Raw genomic sequence first — 15,060 nt, 5'->3', positions numbered from 1 at the left:
TATTCACAATGTTTACCTGAGGAGAATTTACTTACATCAACAGGTCAAGTCAATCACCAGTGACAAGAAGAACGTGTAGGAGATGTAAGGGCTTGCTTGTAATGCCCCACTAACACTACCCTCTCTGTGACTGATACTAAGTAGCACTGAATGCCGTATGTCCTAGGCTTCAGGTTATGTATTTTTATATTAAGAAAGACACTCCTTGCTTTGAAGATTCTTTTTTTTCTGGATGGGGGCATACGAGAGAGTTGGGCTCCTAGTCATTCATTGAGAGCATCTGTGCTCAAGTTACTTGCGAGCACTTGCTTGTTGGAGAGTTTATGAGAGTGGTGGCCTGGGATGTGCCACACACAGCTTCCAGACAAGTCTAAAACACATCAAGAACAGGCCTACGTCAGAGAGAATGCTGCTCCGTTCTAGACCACCATAATATAGTGAGTATCACAATAAAGCATGTTAAAAGAATGTTTTGGTTTCCCAGTGCCCAAAAAGTTGTGTTTACACTAGAGTCTATTAAGTGTGCAATAGCATTATGTCTAAAAAAGGGTACATCTCTTAATTTAAAAATGCTTCATTGCTAAATACACTACCCATCATTTGAGCTTTCAGCAAATTGTAATCGCTGATCACAGATCACCCCATAACAGACATAAATAATGAAAAAACCTGAAATATTGCAAGAATGACCAAAATGTAACACAGAGACATGAAGTGAGCAAATGCTATTGGTAAAATGGTGCTGATGGACTTGCTCAACTCAGGGTGGCCACAAACCTTCAATTTGTAAAAAACATAGTATAGGCAAAGTGCAATAAAACGAGGTATTCCTGTAGTATAAAAGTATACTGCTACACAAAAGGCATTGTTTTCCAATTAACAGTAATAATGAACACAACGTCAAATGATTCTTGAGCATGCTTTTTGAAAATATATTTTTGTAGGGACTGCAAAGAAATAAAGCAGGAAGAAAGCGCATATATAGACTTACAAGAAGAGAAGCATATTCTTCACATAGAGAAGAATTTTTATGACTTGGCTTCCAACCCAACTAGTTATTCTGATTAATTTTACATGGAATCTGCCTTATTCTGCTTTATGGAATATCATGATCTAGTTATATTACAGGGATAGAGAAGTGATCTATGTCTCTATGATTCAGTTGATAGTAATACTAGTCTTTGGTACATTTTCATTCTTATATGTGGCAATTATCTAAAATGTGGGTTAAGTTTCAGTTGACCCAAATGTTGGTTTTCTTGATGTTTTGAAAGAGGCCGGCTTTGGATGGCAGTGCTGTCAGCTATATGTAAAGTCAGTTACTCGAAGTTTTCCTTACTTGTTCTTCTTTTCTCACCAGCGACATCTCTCAGAATTCAGCCTGAGTCTTGACACATCATTTCTGTAAATTCACTTAACTTGTGTTCATCTAGCCACCCACTTCATTTATAAACCTGTGTGGTTAACTATATAAGCATGTTAAGTTGCACTAAGGAAAAATGAAAAGAACTTATATCCTTTATCCAACACTGAAAAATAAACTATGGTCCCTTTCCCGCAATTCTGGTGAATTTTGAATTTATATTTCTACTTTTTCCTTGCATACCAAATATGCCACAAACCAGGATTCCGTTTTGCATTATCATCTTCATAGATTTCAAAGCTTGTAAATGTGGTATATCTTCTGGTGTGGCTATCATCACCTGATATACTTGAGGAGCAGATTCAATTTTAAACAGATTTGAGTTTCTTTTTTTAAACAAAGATTTTATTTATTTGAGAGAGAGAGAAAAAGAGAGCGAGAGTGTGCACATGAGTGGGGGGAGGAGCAGAGGGAGAGCCCGACTTGGGGCCCGATCCCAGGACCCTGAGATCATGACCTGAGCCACCCAGGCGCTCCCAGATTTGAGTTTTTCAGTAGTAGCCATGAAAATATCTGGGGAGGGCTCTCATAGGCTTCCTAAGCTATCTCTCTTCCAGGCAAGATATCTTTCTTTCAACTGCTTTTTATCAGACATGGTTTCTAGGCCTGTCATCTGGATGCATTCTACCTTGTTTTTATCTCTATTAAAATATCATATCCAGAATTAAATACAGTGCTATAGATGTGTTATGATGAGCCCAGAGTCCAGTGAAATTGTCATCTTCCTTCCTCTGGCAACACAGAACTACCTTTGGGGTTGGCCATATCGGGCAGGCAGCTAAAAACCAGGGCATCCTCACTTACCGTTATTACACCAGGTCTCCTAAATCCTGTACTTGGACAATTGATTTCTTTGAACCTGACTTCAGGACATTACCTTTATGTTTCACCACCCTATCTAAAATAGCTTCACCTCTCCCCAGTCTTCATCTCTACATGAATTTGGCTTCAGAGAAATCACCTCTATCTGAAATTTTATGATTTTTTTACTTGGGTAAAACTTTATCATCTATTTACCCAACATGAACGAAAACCCCACAGGGGAGGAGCTTTTGTCTTCTTCACCGAGGAGATGTCCTGGGATATAGTGAATAGCCAACAAAGGCCTGGTAGACGGAGGAGTCATTCTTTGTTAAATTCTGCCTTCTTCAGTTCTGGAGAAATCACCTGAATGCTAATTCTGTCAATCTAACATATTACCCAGTTCTCTGGGGCAACATCCACTGAAACTTTGGTAAGAATGCCTTTTGTAACTTCAAGTCACACACCTCCACTCTTCATCAGATTCTGTTCAGGATGCAACGAGAAGCTCCCAGTCCAGAGTCCTATATGTTATTTCATTCCTTTCAGGATGACAATGGGCCTTAATTAGCACATTTTGGGAAAAGGCATTCTAATGCTTTTTCCTACTTTCCTGTATAATTTGAACCATAAGTTTCCATCAGAAATTGACATACCGTTACGTTAGAAAGATCAAAGTAAACTCTAACATTTCCCTGAATTAAGTCTAGAAACGCAATCAAAAAGAAAAGGAGACCTCAGTTGTTTCCGAATATCCCTCTCAGGGAGGTTGCTTTTTTTTGCCTTTTTTCTTTTCATTTCACAAACATGGAAATTCTTTGCAGATCAGTGTTGAGATCAGTAATTTCACCTGTTGTTTCTGGAATTCATCATCTCTGTGAAAATTGGTAATTTGCTTCCTGTTCTCCACTGTGAGGCCTACTTTTCGTAATTTCTAATGATCAGGGACAGTTGTTCTAGAAGCACGATCCTTTCAGTGTGCAGGAATAGAAACGGCACCCTTGCATTCGCCGGCAGCCTGCTCTTCCTGTTTGAACATCACTCTCTTGTGTGCATGAAGGTAAAATTAACACAGGCTCTGGGGGGCTCTGCGTTCCACCTGACAGCTGTTAGGTGCTCTAAACAATGGGCCCCTCACACACTTTCTTTTTCGTGCTCTAAAAATAGTCTGGCTGTCTGACTCTTACAGGTTTTACGAGCTTCAAGCAGCTGTTCAGCTCTTCCTGCATTTATTCTTTTAGATGACTGCTACTCTCTCTCGTTTTCCTTTTTCTTTTTAACCATTTGCTTTTCTCTTCCTCTCTTCTACAGAGCCAAGGTTATCAGTAAGTTCATGAAGCAGCCACGCTGGTATCTTCAGATGCCTCTCCCTTTTGCTCCTCTTGGAGATAAGGGATCATCATCATGCCACAACTTCCTCTTGGGAATCTTCCCTTAACTCTTGGGTTTTCCTTTCTAGGTACATGCAGCAAACACCGTTTTCTCTCATTTTCTGTTGAAGCCTCCATGTTTGTTTGTTTGTTTAATTTTTAATTTACATTCAATTTAATTAGCATATAGTGTATTAGTTTCAGAGGTAGAGTTTGGTGATTCATCAGTTGCATATAACACCTAGTGCTCATTACATCACATGCCTTCCTTAATGCCCATCACCCAGTTACCCCATCCCCCCAGCCACCTCCCCTCCAGCAACTGTTTGTTTCCTATAGTTAAGAGTGTCTTACGGTTTGTCGCCCTCTCTGTTTTTGTCTTATTTTATTTTTCCTTCCCTTCTGCTATGTTCATCTGTTTTGTTTCTTAAATTCCACATGAGTGAAATCATATGGTATTTGTCTTTCTCTGATTGACTTAATTCACTTAACATAATACCCTCCAATTCCATCCACGTTGTTGCAAATGGCAAGATTTCATTCTTTTTGATTGAGGCTTCAGTGTTTAAAGTACACAATACGCACTCCATAAACATGTTTAATGGATGATAAACATTATCTGCAATCCCTTAATTTTGACTTCCTAAAGCTTAGGGCATACACCTGACTATGTCCTTGTACTCTTCCTTGTCTTCTAGAGATAGTTAATAGACACTTTCTGTTAGTATTAACATTAATTCTTCTTTCCCAACCAGTTTTGTTTTTGTTCTTTCTTCTAGTGAGTCAGTTATGTCTTACACAACAGTACTCCCTTCAGCTCTCACTATCGTCAGAGGTATTACTTATTGATGGACAATAATGATGATCCGCGGATATACATACAAATTTATATTAAGATATATATTAACATATTACATGGCACACATAATATATATTAACTGATAAACCAGCATCACAATCATCTGAATAGTTTTATAAAGATTCTATGTATTTAGTATTCAGGCTTTTTGTCTTACTGCAAAGAATGCATACAGAAGTACCCCACTACACAAAAAATTATTTTTTTGTGCGGCAGTGGGTGCCGTGTTACGCAGGCCCCAAGGATTTGGGGTGAGGAGGCTTTGGGGAGTGTTGACTCTCCACCCCACCTCCGGGCACCTACAGATACAGGCCAGGCAGCTAGCCTCGTGAGGGAGTGGGGGACAGAGCCTGCCCTGAGTCCCTGTGGACACTTGCACATGCATGCCCAAAAAGTAATTTTAAGAATAAAGTATTAGAATAGTAGAGCAGGGTTAGTTAACGTTTTGCATGTCCATCTTTGATCTAATACTAGAGATACTTAACTTCTTTGAGAGGAATGTCTGACATATATGAAAAGGTTATATTCAAAACATGACCCAAATATTTACCTCTGTTGATATTAGAAATCAGTTTATTTATAATTTCCTTCAACTGTGGGCATCTGCAAACATTTTCTATCTTAAAAAAATTTAGAACAAGCAACTAACAGAAAAATAAGATTGCTGAATTGTAGATCTTGGAGTCATCCAAGACACATGTACTTTGTAAAGAGACTATGGGACATGGAATGTTAACAATCTTCATTGTCAGGGAACTTCCTAAACTTCTGTGTGACTGCCTCATGCATCACTGGAAGCTCATTTCCTCTCATTGAACAGGCAGGACAGCTGGCCAGGCTTCCATCTGCACTGTCCTCAGTCTTCTCTGTGTTACAGAACGCCCTTCTGAAATGGGAGAAGGCCAATTTGAAACAAAAGTAAAAACAAAAAAAAAAAAAGAAAAAAACAACCAACAAAAAAAACAACCTTGTGGGAAATAGTATTTTAAACTGAACTTTCAATGGGCCTATAGATTAGGTCAGGGAATGGGCCAAAATACTGAAGCACTGTCCCTTGAATAATTCAGGTTAATTCTTAAATAGTATTAACGGGGTCATAAGACACCAGGCTTGGAAATTAAAGATGTTTATGTCTCATCAAAAAGTCTTTGAATGTAACTCTCTGGCATACTGCCAAAAGGGCAGCTCTTTGGGGGAAAACCCTATGCCAAAGGCCAAAGAGGCAGCTGTGTTATTCAGCTCCTGAGAGCTTCCAACTCAACACCCACACAAGCTCAATTATGAGCAAATTAAAGGGATCCAGACTGAACACAGTAATTCTGGTAATTCAAATAAATAGAGGAAAGTCTACAATTAGTAGGAAAAGATTGATTTTCTGGAAAACCCAGAAAATGACACCCTAACCTCTTTGCATAAGCATAGTTACATCCAATTATTTAAAAATAAATTTCCTTTTATTCATCATTTTAATCATTTCTGTTCTGTCTTAAAGGTGGCCACATGCATGCCAGCAAAAGTATTCACAAAATATTGAAGCAGAATGGCCTCAAAAAAAATCTATAATGGATATATAGGAATTAATGAGATTGAGTAAAATTGTAATCAAAGTTTTATACCTACTTTTACAGCACATAGATAATGCACTGTTCATTTCTACCTTTTCTGAGTACAGAGAAAAATTTCGAGTCATTCAGAAAGAACAAAGTTTGACTATTGTGGAATCTATTACTATAATTCATTATATTAATAATGAACAAAATACACATGGTCATTCTGTATAGATCCTTAAAACTCACTTAATAAAATTCAACATCTGATTAATCTGACTGAGTAAACTTTTTTAGGAAGGTAGGAGTACAAGGACATTTATGTAACGTGATATAAACATTTCTTCTATCAAGAACCATCAATGAAGTCATAATTAATGCACACACACAGTGGAAGCATTCTTGTTTAATCTTTAAATTCATTTTGTTGAGCTGATCTAAAGTTCATGTGGGAGAGTAAATGTATATGAAGAGCCAAAGTGATTTTACAAAAGAAGAAAAATCAGAGGAAGTTTTTCCTGTAAGTTATCAAAATAGAGTGTAATAGCATATTGATAATATAAACAAGGTGACATTGGCATGGAAGAGACAAATATGTCTAGAAACTGACCAATGTATGTAAGGAAATTTAATATTCAATGTTAATGTATTCTGCTTTAATGGGGAAAGGATGTAAAAATCAATAAATGTTCTTAATAATTTGCCTATTGTCATGAACAAACATTTTTTCCACCTCACACACCGTGGATAAATATATTACAGATTGGTAAATATTAAAAAAAAAAGCCTCCAAAAGTACTAGAAGAAAATAATGTGATAAGTATAAAACCCAGAAGTCATAAAGGAAAAGACAGAAATTTTTTTATTACGAGACTGAAGTTTTCTTCACAGTAAAGGATATCATAATCAAACTAAGATGACAAATAATGGATTGAAAGAAATTCTTTGCAACATAAATAATAACATTCTTTTTTTAAAAAAGATTATTTATTTATTTATTTATTTATTTATTTATTTATTTATTTTTAAAGATTTTATTTATTTATTTTTTAGAGAGCGAGTGAGAGAGAAACAGCATGAGACGGGAGAGGGTCAGAGGGAGAAGCAGGCTCCCCACTGAGCCGGGAGCCCAATGTGGGACTCGATCCCAGGACCCTGGGATCATGACCTGAGCCGAAGGCAGATGCTTAACCATCTGAGCCACCCAGGTGCCCCCCAAAAAGATTATTTATTTGGGAGAGAGTGCATGTACTCGAGAGTCGGGGGAGGGGGGGCAGAGGAAGAGAATCCTCAAGCCGACTCCCTACTGAGTGGGGAGCTTGACATGGGGCTTGATCTCATAATCCATGAGATCATGACCTGAGCCAAAACCAAGAGGTGGACGCTTAGCTGACTGAGCAACCCAGGTGACCCCATAACAACATTCTAAAGACAAAAAGAATTAAGAAATGGAAACATTTTTGGCAAAGGATATAAATTAGCAAATCATAGAATGTGAAATACAAATGGATCCCCTGAAAAAACAAAAAAAAAACAAAAAATACCCTAAACTCTCAATCCTAAATTCAGTCAAAAGGGGAAAAGCAAATTGCAAATCCAGATTCATTCACATAAAACTGTACAACTATTATAAAGAAACACAATATGTGATATAGATATATGTACATAGATGGTGCAGCAAATAAAGTGCTACGTATGTATACATAGCCAACTATTTTTAAATCATGTTTCTATCTGGGGATGAGAATACTTTTTTCTCACAAGAGCTGTCTATCTTTTGAAACATAAGTGAAATTAAGTAAATGGAACTCACTCACCTTTAAAATAATTTGAACATAATATGCAAGTTAAAATGCTAGCCTAGACTCAGCAACAAAAATGAAACAAAAACAAAGGTACTAATTGGGACTGTTAGCCTTCAAAGATTCCTGTAGACTTTGGAAAGGAGAACTATCCAACATAAAGGACTAGATAAATAAAAGGTTTTTTTTTTTTAAGTTTTGAACCATAGGAAACTGCTAGTTTTCCAGGTCCAAAAATAGTCAAAAGCACTGATTTGATATTCAGCCTAAATACCTGAGGATGGATGGATGGATGATTGACTTTTTACTTTTTGAAGATTGGATCTTGACCCTGATATCTTTATAAGCATAGCCACCACCCTTTTTAGTAAATATAATAATTCCTTAGGTTGCCCACTGCTACTTATAGAAAATGAAATGACTTCACAATAATCTTTTCACCTAACCAAACAGGAAAGACACTTCCAAATGTTTACCATCTGGTATCATCTGAGCTTATGTGCTAAGAAAATCAACATGTTTATTGAGCTCCCTCAATTGTTTTGGGGACAGGGGTTCAGAATGGCTCTAGAATGCTGCCCTCTGCAAGACTGTTAGCTTTAAACTGGCATTTCCTGGAAGAGACCAAACTTTGATGGTGTATAAAATATTTGTATACCAAATTTTACCACTTCTGCTGTATGCTGCGTTTAAGCCACAGCTTTGGCACCTATGTCCTGAAAACAGCTCGGGACCTCTACCCAATGAGGCAAACGGAACAAACGATTACTATTGTCACTTATGGTGTAAGTCCAATAGAATGCAATGAGTGACTGCTACCTATACATATTTTGGAAGGACTGTTTCAATGTAAAAATAGAAAACTTCTCAAAACAAAGTTTTCAGAAACAAAAAAATATAAACAGAAATACTGTTTCTGGATACACCTTAGGCTTTATTTTTACAGATTTGATAATAGCTTTTCTTTCTTAAAATGGGTGCCATTTTTTTTTCTTTTGCAGAGAGTTTTTTGGAACTTTTTGTTTTAATTAAATGAGGAAAATAGTAATATATTCTTGCCCCAAATTAAAAGAGATTTTTATCTATTTGTTTTCTTCATAGAGTAATTGGGAAGACAGAACAAAAGATGTTTATCAAGCACTTTATAAAAATCAGTTGCTCCTCAAATTATTAGTAATAACCTCGGTCACTCACACATGATTCCTTTGGTTTGTCAAAGGTTCATGCTGGAGAAAATCCCCTTTTCTGACCAGGGCTCAGCTTTTCTATCCCTCTCTTGCTATAGGTGATCAGAGCAAACGTATCCTAGTGATCTAGTTAATTTGTAGAAAATAGAATCAATTTCTCTTGTTTCATCATGATTGAACATTTTTCTGAACTCCTGTAAATGAGTAAGAGCTAAGCACTATTTATCAGATTGTTCTGTGGAGCACATGGTTTTGATTATTCTATATTCTTGTTGCTAACTAATGAAATATGCAATACGTCTCAAGAGAAAACATTTGCAAAGCACGGCCTGTGAGCACGCAGCAGCAATGAATATTTGCTGGGGATTTATTTTGCACTTGCACCCTTCCCTCATAGTCCTCTCTCTCCAACAGCCCGTGAGAGCACAGCAATACGCTTGGGTGTCTGAAATGTCTTCTGGGGTCCCACATCGTAGGACCTGGAGAACATTGTTTCCAGGGGGCCCTCGTTCTGCACTAGCAGCCAAGAGTCACCCTGAAATTCCCTGCGGAGCTCAGAACCTCAGTGAGGTTCTTCAGGCATGGACCCAGGGTACCTTGACAGCCTCCATCTGGCAAACTCAAGGAACCCTTTCCCCTCCAGTGTTAACAGGATCTGAAGATGGGCATTTCAAGAGATAAATCGGGAAGATTTATCACTGCTGCCATCCCTGTCCACTGCACATAGAGATAGGAAACCCCGTGGAAGAGGATTCATTTAACCCTATTATCTTCCCAGACCCCGCAGCGGGTATGTTCGCGAGAATGGCAAAGTCACTGATAGAAGTGAGAGTGCAAATACAAAGGCAGGTGATTCACTGATGCTGACGGCATCCAGATCATCCGGAAGGAATAATCGTATTTTTCTGACCAATATGGACCGCCTTATAAAAATGTCATTCACCTCTCTTTTAAAGAGGGGTAATTACAATTAAATGTGTGAGACCAATATCCCCTCCTCCAGCCTGGGGCCGACTTCGCCCCCTAAGGTTGGAGCTGAGGCAACAAAGGGAGGACATTCAGGAAGACAGATGGGCTTAAGGCTGGCGCGCTGACCTGGATGTCACTCACCCTCACTTACCAAGGTCCATGCTCTTGGAGGCTTTCAGATTCATCGATTCAGGCTGCCTGGCCGGTGTCACAGATCTGAAGTGGATGTGCTGATCTGGAAAATATACTGCTGAATCCACCCCAGAGCTGTGGAAAGAAGCCATACGCCGTATTTAGATTTGGAATAAAAAAATTTTTTTTTTTCTTTTGGTAAAGGAAGCAGTTCTCATTTTGAACCCAGCCCCACCTCATATCCTTTCCAGCTCCCAACCATGTATTTTCAACCGATTCTGGAATCTTGGGTGGCTTTTATGAGATGTAGCAACTCTATTTTTATGTACTTTATCACACTCCACAATTTAAATAAAATATTCTCTGGTTAATATCATGTTTTCCTCTTCACTGATTTCTGCTAATTGGGATCCTGCTGTACAATACATAACTTCAAATGGGAAAGCTAGGCGTGGAAGGAACTGGAGGAGGTCGGCAGATACTCACAGAGCCTAGAAGCGGGGTAAGAGATCTCTGAGGGCTAAGCATGCCCTTCCTTTAAAAACAAGTAAAGGCTTGTGTACTTTAGAGACGACCATCCTGCTGAAAGACTGCCGGCTGCAGTGGTTTGGTCTCCGACTTTATTTAGGCCTATTTCCTGAAACTAACATTCATACCGAGCACACAGTCTACTCATTAATAACACAAAAAGGAAAGAACAAGAAAAGCACAGTTTAGACACCAGATATATTAAATGCCCTTATGGGCTTCCCAGTACTTGTAGTCAATCTCAAAGAACTCTATTTCTGCTAAATATTTTATTTATTTGGCTTGAGGATGGAGGGGATTATACAAGGGAATTACAGACAATGCTTTATTTCTTGGTCTAGAAATAAATCAAATTTTTAAATTTTGTAAATTAAATTACAGCTGCTTTCTCCCCTCGTATTCTCATATATTGAGAAAGTTAATATGGTGGCTCATTTCAGCATAACTTTAGTCTTAAATACAGTGAAACTCAAATCAAGTGTCCGATAAATCTGAAAGTACTGAGGTTGAGGTTTTCAAACAGTTGGGATTTGACACTGTAAACAGTAAAGCAACAATAAAAAAAAAAATGAACCATCGTGAATGAGAATCCTTCAAAAATGTACCGGGGATCTCAATTTCTTAACCAAATATACCAAAATAAGTTTCATCTTTCCTTGAAACTCATTAGTTATGCACATTCAATACTGCCTTTTTTAAAATTAAAATGCAGCAATAGTAATACTGCTGAGTGAATAAATGAATCCCCATTATTGTAATACGGTGGGGGGCTTATGGAAGTACCCGCATCAGGCAGCAGAGCACAGAGCTCAAGAGCCCGGATGCCAAAGCAGTGCTGCTTGGTTCTAAATCCCGGCTCCGCCCCTGACTAGCTGTGGGGCCTGCGCACAGCCCTGAACCTCTCTGTGCCTCAATTTCCTGATGCATAAAATGGGTCTAACTCCACTCCTTACTTCACGGGGTTCTTGAGAGATACAATGAGCTTGTAAAGTAAAAATAAAAAGATTTGTAAAGTCAGGAGAATGGATTCTGACACAGAGTAAATGCCAGTGGGAGCATTTAGGAAACAACTTAAGCAGGTAAATAAATAGACCCGCTTTTGCTTCCCAAATGACCATACATTTTTGCTTTTCGAGTCATCTATACGATTTTTTCCAGTCTCTTTCTTTCTCTGTTTTGGTCAGGGTCTCGGTAGACCTGGGACTAAGAGCCCTTCTCTCCTTCTATTTATTTTCAGGTTTTTTCCTTTTTTTTAACAAATATTATTTATTTATTTTTAACTGCGGTAAGGTTGACACGCGATGTTACATTAGTTTCAAGTATACAACATGGTGCCTCCAACAAGTTTATCCCTTCTGCTATGCTCAGCACGAGTGGAGCTAAGGGTAATGTGCCGTGATGGTCAGGAACCTGGGCTAGAGAGCCCTGAGCCAGGGCATGTGGCCTCAGTGTACTAGTCCCCGCAAGAGAGAGTTTTAGGATGTAGAGAGTTGTTATAAGAAATGAAGGTATGGTATATGCTAACAGTAACGCCTAGAACACAATGAGAGCTCGATCAAAGTGAGCTGTTAAATCTTTTCTTTATTTCTGTAGGCTAGAGAGGGCCTGAGACGCTCTTCAGTGAAGAAATTATACATGGTTTCATGAAAGTTTCTCAAGAAATTCAAATCTACTCTTTAGAAAGCTTTTTTGTTTGTTTGGCTTCTTCCTTGGTGTCTGGCTTATATTTTCAATCGATAAAACCAGTGGCCTATATGGAGTATATTAGATGTGGTAGGGAGTGATGACAGAATATGCCAGGTGTGAGTAAATCTCCTTGCACCACAGGGCTACGGACGCTGGCCTTGCATAACAGCATCGCTCGGATTGTTTCAGCCCATTTTAAAGAAGAATTCTGAGAGGCTACTGTGAACATGAGCTTCCCCCTGAGCCTAGATGTTTTGGAAGCACTTGCCTTTAAATGTGGTATTCGACCTTTATTTGCACTTAGTTTCACATCCTTTGATCTCTTGTGATGATGTGGTTTTAGTGTCAGAAAGACTCATGGCCTTCAGAGAATGGAGAATTTAAGAGCCGGGAGGCATTAAAGGTCACCTCATCTAACTCCTCATCTTGTAGATAAGACACTGAGGCCCAAAGAGGAGCTGCTGTTCCAAGGTCACACAGATGGCCAGTGGCAAAGTGAGGACCCGAACTGTGGTTTCTTCATGTTGCCTTTTCTCAGAGCCACAAAAGCTTTGGCTGACATGGTGGCCAGCCCGGGGCACAGGTGCTGCTGATAAGTACTCCAGGAACATCCAAATGTTCCCTTTGGGGCAGATTCACTCCCTCTCTTATGCTGCTTGCGTTTTAGGTTAGCTTTGTGTTTCAGGAGAGTGCTACATACCATGAAATAAAAGGAAAGCAAAGAGTTAACCCAAACAGATGCCCTGTGTTACAACGAAAGCCATTTGAGGAGGGGGTTTAGGACCAACATGAATATTCCTCATTAAAACTTAGGTAGCACTGCATTTACAGAGCTCTGCTCAAGGAAGACTATGGGAATCTACCTAACGGAGGCACACACTGGTTAACCCACTTTATTGTCTTACTTTACCAAACTAGGCACTAATTGACAAATTAAACACAAGAACTCACATTTCTTGAAATTCTCGGGAAACAATGATCCCCATCCCCATTTTAAAGAAAGCAAGGTGGCAATGCCCCTTGATGCAGTAACGTCAGGTAAGGGTCAGTCTAAATAAAGTGAATTTTTTGGTAAAAATGTTTACATATAATGAAGGCTGATAAAAGAACTAAAAAAGCCGCTTTCTACAAATGAGTGTAACAAATGTTCATATATATGTGTGTGAGTGTGTGTGTGTATACACACTATGCATACCTGAATATATCCGTTAAATTGATGATAGCGATTTACACACCAGTTGCCATTGCTTTGAATATGACCAAGTGTACGTTTTGAAACCTTCGAGAGAAGGACCCATTTTGCCATGGTACAAAATTAGAAATAAGGCAAGATAAGGCTGATATTTAAGAAGGGGAGTGTAATATGAGAAATTACAGGATTAGAGCCAATATACTGTGCATTGGTCTATGAACTTATACAGTGCACTTAAATAATAAAGTGTAGTATTGAATTAGTTAGTGTGAAAACATTTTAGACATGTAAGTGAGACTAGTAAGACCATTTGTAATTTTATTGGAAGTTTTTGGAGGGAAAGGGTGACACGGTGATTAACTATAAAATCTGACATATTTTAATTTTGAAGAAAGTCAGCACGTGCTCATGGCTCAGGGGGCTGCCGTGGAGGCTGTGGGAAGCTGCGAGCTGACAGCAGGCCAAAGCCACGGTTTAGATAAAGGCCACGTTTTCAGCATGAACAACCAGGGGATCTATCAAATAGAAATGATACTCAATGTCAAATTATGCTGCATAATGAATCAATAAAGGTAGCAGGAAGCATATGCCAGCATCCTGAATGTGGTGACAAATCAGGAATGTGAAAGACATATAAGACCCAGCCATGAATGTTCAAGGAGAACTGTCAGAAATCAAAAGGAAGGAGAAGATTTTGAGAGGTATGGCAAAAAAAAAAAAAAAAAAATTCTGAAATCTCAGGTGTCCATCCATGAATAGGCTTCAACAACTGGCTACTATGAATGAGAGTAGATACAGAAAGGAAGGGAGGGAGGGAAAGAGTGGGGGAGGGAGGGAGGGGAGAGACAGACCCAGAGAACCCAGAGGGAATGGAGAAAGAAAAAAATATGATCATGTACGGAATAACCAAATGTTGTCTAAACTGTTAATAAAATTCAATATATTCTGTCTGTTCCTAATTTGCCTTAAACCCTTTCTGAGAGATCACAGTAGAAAATATACTTCCTTTGTATTTATTTTTTATTTAGACACATATATTCTAAACTTTTGTCCATAATTGATGACATCATAACTACAGGTAACTTCCGTAAATCCCTGATGTCATTTTGGTTCAAGGTAACAGGCATGAAGTCTGATCACGTTTGCATCTCACTTCTCATGCAATAGTTGTGTTCTGTTTCAGAAGGCTGGCTACATCCCTAAACCACTTTTCCCTTTTAGAGGGCTTTTAACTTTTTTTTTTTTTTTTTGAAAGCCAGGGCGGCCTCCCTTGCTCAGCCCTCCTGGTCCCTTCCAACCCTTCCTCCATCCCAAGTTCCACACATCCAACCCGCCCCCCCCCCCCCCCCCCCCCCCCCCCCCGCCTCGCTGCTGCTGGTCACCTAGGCAATGCAGCAGCTTGCAGGATGGTGCAGGTCACAAGATCCCAGGGGGAAGAGTTTCAAAGCTTTACATTTGTTCCTTCCATCTAAAAAATGTCTTTGGCTCTGCCCCTTCCTCTCCAGCCATGCTGTTCCTCTCTTCATTCTGGCCAGCCCAATCTCTTCTCTTGCCAGTCCCTATC

At 39.0% G+C, this 15,060-nt stretch overlaps 1 protein-coding gene across 5 annotated transcripts in view; it reads right to left on the bottom strand.

Annotated features, from left to right (window-relative positions):
- PARD3B (par-3 family cell polarity regulator beta) overlaps positions 1-15,060 on the bottom strand; it is a 1,000,807-nt gene that overhangs the window by 363,872 nt on the left and 621,875 nt on the right. For all 5 annotated transcript variants that reach the window (XM_064586958.1, XM_064586957.1, XM_064586959.1 and 2 more), the window contains one exon: positions 10,110-10,225. In XM_064586958.1, coding sequence (XP_064443028.1) covers positions 10,110-10,225 — 116 coding nt within the window. The remainder of the gene's footprint in view (positions 1-10,109; positions 10,226-15,060) is intronic.

This window comes from Mirounga angustirostris, unplaced genomic scaffold (genome assembly GCF_029215605.1).
Source record: "Mirounga angustirostris isolate CCGP_5_RB_7025 unplaced genomic scaffold, mMirAng1.0.hap1 SCAF_3, whole genome shotgun sequence".
Lineage (NCBI taxonomy): Eukaryota > Metazoa > Chordata > Mammalia > Carnivora > Phocidae > Mirounga > Mirounga angustirostris.
Note: the sequence above shows the minus strand (reverse complement) of the source record. Positions and strands in the feature narration are given on the sequence as shown.